This window comes from Myotis lucifugus, unplaced genomic scaffold (assembly GCF_000147115.1).
Source record: "Myotis lucifugus unplaced genomic scaffold, Myoluc2.0 scaffold_312, whole genome shotgun sequence".
Classification (NCBI taxonomy): Eukaryota; Metazoa; Chordata; class Mammalia; order Chiroptera; family Vespertilionidae; genus Myotis; species Myotis lucifugus.
Window position 1 is genome coordinate 1023325 of NW_005871360.1, and position 5319 is coordinate 1028643.

Below are 5319 nucleotides of genomic sequence, written 5' to 3' on the forward strand. Positions count from 1 at the left end.
CAACAATACTTGATCACTTGTAATTCAGCTGTCAGGTGAAGCTAACTCTCTCATTCGGCAGCTATGGCTGTTGCTGTAGCAGTGAACAAGCAGCTATGCCTCAACACAGCTTTTCTCATGCTATGAATCTAGCTCAGGCAACCATCATTTTTTTGTTTGTAATATTACAACAGTCTTCTAACTAGTTGTTCAGCCACCAGACCAGAAGTCACTAAACTATGGTCAGACCTGTTTGCAAATAAAGTTTTATTGAAACACAGCCATGCTCATTCCTTTATGTACTGTCTATAGCTGCTTTCACATTAAAAAGGCTTATTTCAATTGATGCAATAAAGATTATATGGCTTGAAAAAGTCTAAAATATTTATGATCTGGCCCTTTATAAGAAAAGTTTGCTGACCTCTGCTCTAGGTAAAAAGTTTGCTGACCTCCTGAACTAGCTTTTTGTGTATCTGCCCTCTGCTTATTTGTCCAATCTAAACGTTCCTCATTTCCTGTGTCACTTAGCTATAATCCAATCTTTCTAAATCTTTCAATTCCTCATTGTCAAATTGTCCTTCATCAAATACTGACCCTGTACATAGAACACTTTAGTATTTCAGGTCTCCTCTTGGAAGCTCACTCTCTCTCATTCCTCAGCTATGGTGTGTGGCGCTTCTGTGCTGTGTCCTTATTTTACCTTTATGCCTCTACACAAATCACACACGATATTGTCATTGTCCGGCTACCCATCAAGGGTAGGGACAGTATATTGCTTAGAAACTAGACAGAAATATATCTCATTTTGGCTCTGAGTTCAGAAGACCTGGGTTGAAATCCCAATTCTGTCATTTTAGCTGCATGATCTTTGGCTATTTTACTTAGTCTCCTGGAGCCTCAGTTTTTTATAAACAAAAGTAATGATACTATCTATCATATAAAAGCTGTTTTGGGGAAAAAACTATTATAACTATTCATGGGTATACTCTACTATGCCCAGCATAGCACCTACTATGGGTGCTCAATAAAATTTGTTGAATAAATATTGCAAATTCTTAACTGTTAGTCTAGATTTTAATGTTATGTACTGTTTGTTTTTTGAATATAGAGGAAATTTCTATCTCTGGCAGTGATAACACTAACTACACACGTTTATATATCCTTGAATAGTAACTAGTACTGCACAGACAGATGATTAACAGATATTGGTAAAACCAAACCGATTTTCTTCTCGCGTATCTGCATAAATTAACTAGTCACTTAAGAGATTTCTTTCATATAAGCACTTACAAAGTGGAAAACAAATATTAATTTTAAAAATCAATTAGCTTTATTAAAAGAAAAAGTTATCTAAAAATCTCAAACCTGGAAGAAAAAAATATTATAAAAACTACTAGGGGCACAGTGCACAAATTCATGCACCTTGAAAGGAACTGTGGGCTGTGAGGCTGCAGTGGGCACAGGGGCGGGTCTTGGCCCATCCTCTGTGCCCCAGCCCGGCCCTTCCTGCCGTGGCTCCTGGCCCGGTCTGCTGGCAGCCCTGCTCCTGCTGTTCCGAGGCACTAACAGCGCCGGCCTCGCTTGCACCTGCTGACGGTGCAGAGCAATTGGGGACAATGCCAGCAATTGGTGCGAGTGGGACCAGCGCCGTCAGCAGATGCGAGCAGCGGCTGCTGCCCCGATAGCTCCTTAGGAGCAGGGGGAGATGGAGAAGGCCCTAGGGGTGATTGGGACCGGCAGCCACTGCTCGCACCCGCTGATGGAGCCAAGTGATCATGCCTGGTGTCGGCAGCAGGTGCAAGCCGCAGCTCTGGCGCCTGCTGCAGGTGCAAGCAGGGCCAGCACCGGCAGCGGGTGCAAGTGGCAGCTGCCAGCACCAATCACCCATTGGGAGCAGGGGGAGGTGGAGAAGCCCTGAGGGGAGATTGGGGCCGGCAGCCATCACTCACACCTGTTGACAGCACTGAGTGATCGGGGCCAGCGCTGGGTGCTGGCTGCGGGTGTGAACAGCAGCTCTGGCACTAGCAGCGGGTGTGAGTGGGGTTGGCGCTGGCGGGAGCAAAGAATTTTCAGTAACCACCAGAGATTCGCCCGGATGACAGCGACCAGAGTGCCGCCTGGGTCTGGCACCCCCGCTCACCATCCTGCCGTAGCAGACGCCTGCCATGTTCCACACGTGCCCCATGGTGGTCAGCACACGTCATAGCGACCAGTTGTGTGGTTGCTCCACTGTTTGGTCTATTTGTATATTAGGGTTTTATATATATAGACAGATATACTAGAGGCCTAGTGCACGGATTCATGAACCGGTAGGGTCCCTCAGTCTGGCGTGCGCCCTCTCACAATCCAGGACCCCTAGGGAAATGTCGGATTTCAGGTTTCAGCCTGATCCCTGCAGGCCTGCGGAGATTGGGCCGAAACTAGCGTCCAACAACCTCTGAGGGATGTAGTAGTGTGCGAAGCAGCAGGTGGCCGGGGAGGAGCCCGAGCCTGGACTGGGCGCTGTGCCGCTTCTGCTCATCCTGGCCTCGCTGTGCCTGTGGTTGCTGCTCAGTAGCACTGCTGCGGAGGTGGGAGAGGCTTGCGCCGCTGCAGCTGTGCTACCAGCCGTGAACCTGGTGTCTGGTGCCCGTCGGTTAGCTGAGCGGTGCTCCTGCTGTGGGAGCACACTGATCACCAGAGGGCAGCTCCTGCATTGAGTATCTGCCCCCTGGTGGTCAGTGCACGTCATAGTGACCGGTTGACCATTCAGTCGACCAGTTGTAATGGTCGCTTAGGCTTTTATACATATAGATATACTCAGTCCAGAATATTACTCCCATAGTAGATCTGCTATTAACTTTTGAAAAACTTATGTAACTCCTGCAATATAGTATTTTATATACTATTATTAAAATGAATAAAACAGAATATTTCTAAAAGGTAACTTGATATGTAACAAATGTGGTTAAAAATGTGAACAGCAGATTAAGGGAGGAGTGAGCCCCTATAACTCTACCTAATAAAGAGGCTATATGCAAATTGACCATCACTCCAACACACAAAATGGCCGCCCCCATGGCGTCAAAGATGGCTAGCAGGGGAGGACAGTTGTGGGCGATCAGGCCTGCAGAGAGGGCAGTTAGGGGTGATCGGGCCTGCAGGGGAGGGCAGATGGGGGGACCAGGTCTGCAGGGAGGGTAGTTAGGGGTGACCAGACCTGTAGGGGAGGGCAGTTGTGGGGGACTCAGGCCTGCAGGGGAGGGCAGTTGGGAGTGACCAGGCTGGCAAGGGAGGGCAGTTAGGGGTGACCTGGCCAGCAGGGGAGGGCAGTTGGGGGTGACCAGGCCGGCAGGGGAGGGCAGTTAAGGTTAATCGGGCTGGCAGGGGAGCAGTTAGGCGTTGATCAGGCTGGCAGGGGAGTGGTTAGGTGCAATCAGGCAGGCAGGCAGGCGAGCCGTTGGGAGCCAGCAGTCCTGAATTGTGAGAGGGGTCCCAGATTGGAGAGGGTGCAGGCTGGGCTGAGGGACACTCGCCCTCCCTGTGCACCGGGCCTCTAGTTAGTATATATTCTAACATGAAGAGCTAAAAAGAACAATACATACATCTTGGGAAAATATACGATCTCTAGCTCTCTGGTACTCTTCTTCTCTTTCTTCTATAGATTTGCTTCTTCTGTCATCTTTCAAACGTATTCTTATCTAAAGAAAAGAGAACAATTAATTCTTGGGAAAATAATCTGCTGGTATAAGTCCTGCACATATAAAAAATGCTCTAATTGTGCTAAATTACCTGGTTATCATCTTTGTCAAAGCTAGAGTTATCTCTCTTGAGGATATATCTTTTCTGAAAGTCTTCACCTTTATCATCCTTAATATGTTCATTGAATTTCTGATCAGGTCTAAAAAAAGAAAAGCAAGGGTACAAAATAGATAATATACAATATTTACAGAAAGGGTAAATATAACATTTAATGAAAAGCAATAGAAGTGATAAAAGTTACCACTCACTGGTGCTATTAATAGATAATTATATTATTTTATTAACGCCTCATAATAATCTTCCAAGAAAATATTAACTATCCCATGTTATTTGTGAAAGGCCATATGAAATACAGTGAGAACTCTGGAATCAGACTGCTTGGGTTCAAAACTTAGCTTTACCAATTTAGTTGCTTTGGGACTTACACAAGTTACTTAACTTTCATATTCCCTAGTTTCCTCATTTGTAAATGGGAATTATAGTCTACCTACTTCACAGAGTTATGCTGAACATGAATTGATAGAGAACACTTAAAACAGTAAAAGTTTGTTATTATTATAAATACTACTTAGAAATCAGGTTCAGATGCCTTAAGTAACCATCCAAGGTCAAAGGGCAAGTCCATGACTGAGCCATAGTTGGAGCCTGCTATGTAAGACCCAAAGACTATATGTCCTCTTTGCATTGCCTCCTCTAAATATAAGAAAAAAATTCTAGGACAAAATAAAAGTATACAGTATCATGTTACACTCCTACAATACCTGGTTTAGTGTTATATAATTGAAAGTAATAAAATATTTGTGGCTGCCTGAACAGTGTAGCTCAGTGGTTGAGCGTTGACCAATGAACCAGGAGGTCACAGTTCGATTCCCAGTCAGGGCACATGCCTAGGTTGATGGCTCAATCCCTAGTAGGGGGCATACAGGAGGCACCTGATCCATGGTTCTCTCTCATTGATGTTTCTATCTCTCTCTCCACCTCTCCCTTCCTTTCTCTGAAATCAATGAAACAAATTTAAAAAAAATATACTAAGGACCACACCAAGACACATCATAATTAAAATGCCAAGAGCAAAAGACAAAGAGAGAATCTTAAAAGCAGCAAGAGAAAGACAGTCAGTTACCTACAAGGGAGTACCCATACGACTGTCAGCTGATTTCTCAACAGAAACTATGCAGGCCAGAAGAGAGTGGCAAGAAATATTCAAAGTGATGAATAGCAAGAACCTACAACCAAGATTACTTTATCCAGCAAAGCTATCATTCAGAAGTGAAGGTCAGATAAAGAGCTTCACAGATAAGAAAAAGCTAAAGGAGTTCATCACCACCAAACCAGCATTATATGAAATGCTGGAAGGTATTAAGAAGAGGAAGAAGAAAAAGGTAAAGATACAAATTATGAACAACAAATACACATCTATCAACAAGTGAATCTAAAAATCAAGCGAATAAATAATCTGATGAACAGTATGAACTGGTGATTGTAATAGAATCAGGGACATAGAAAGGGAGTGGATTGACTATTCTTGGTGGGGAAAAGGGTGTGGAGGATGTGGAAGAGACTGGACAATAATCGTGCACCTATGGATGAGGACAGTGG

General features: G+C 44.6%; 1 protein-coding gene across 10 annotated transcripts in view; it reads right to left on the minus strand.

Moving 5' to 3' along the window:
- Positions 1-5319, minus strand: part of R3HDM1 (R3H domain containing 1) — a 172819-nt gene that overhangs the window by 81390 nt on the left and 86110 nt on the right. For all 10 annotated transcript variants that reach the window (XM_006100437.3, XM_023764021.1, XM_023764018.1 and 7 more), the window contains 2 exons: positions 3751-3859; positions 3564-3659 (listed from right to left, as the gene is read on the minus strand). In XM_006100437.3, coding sequence (XP_006100499.1) covers positions 3564-3659; positions 3751-3859 — 205 coding nt within the window. The remainder of the gene's footprint in view (positions 1-3563; positions 3660-3750; positions 3860-5319) is intronic.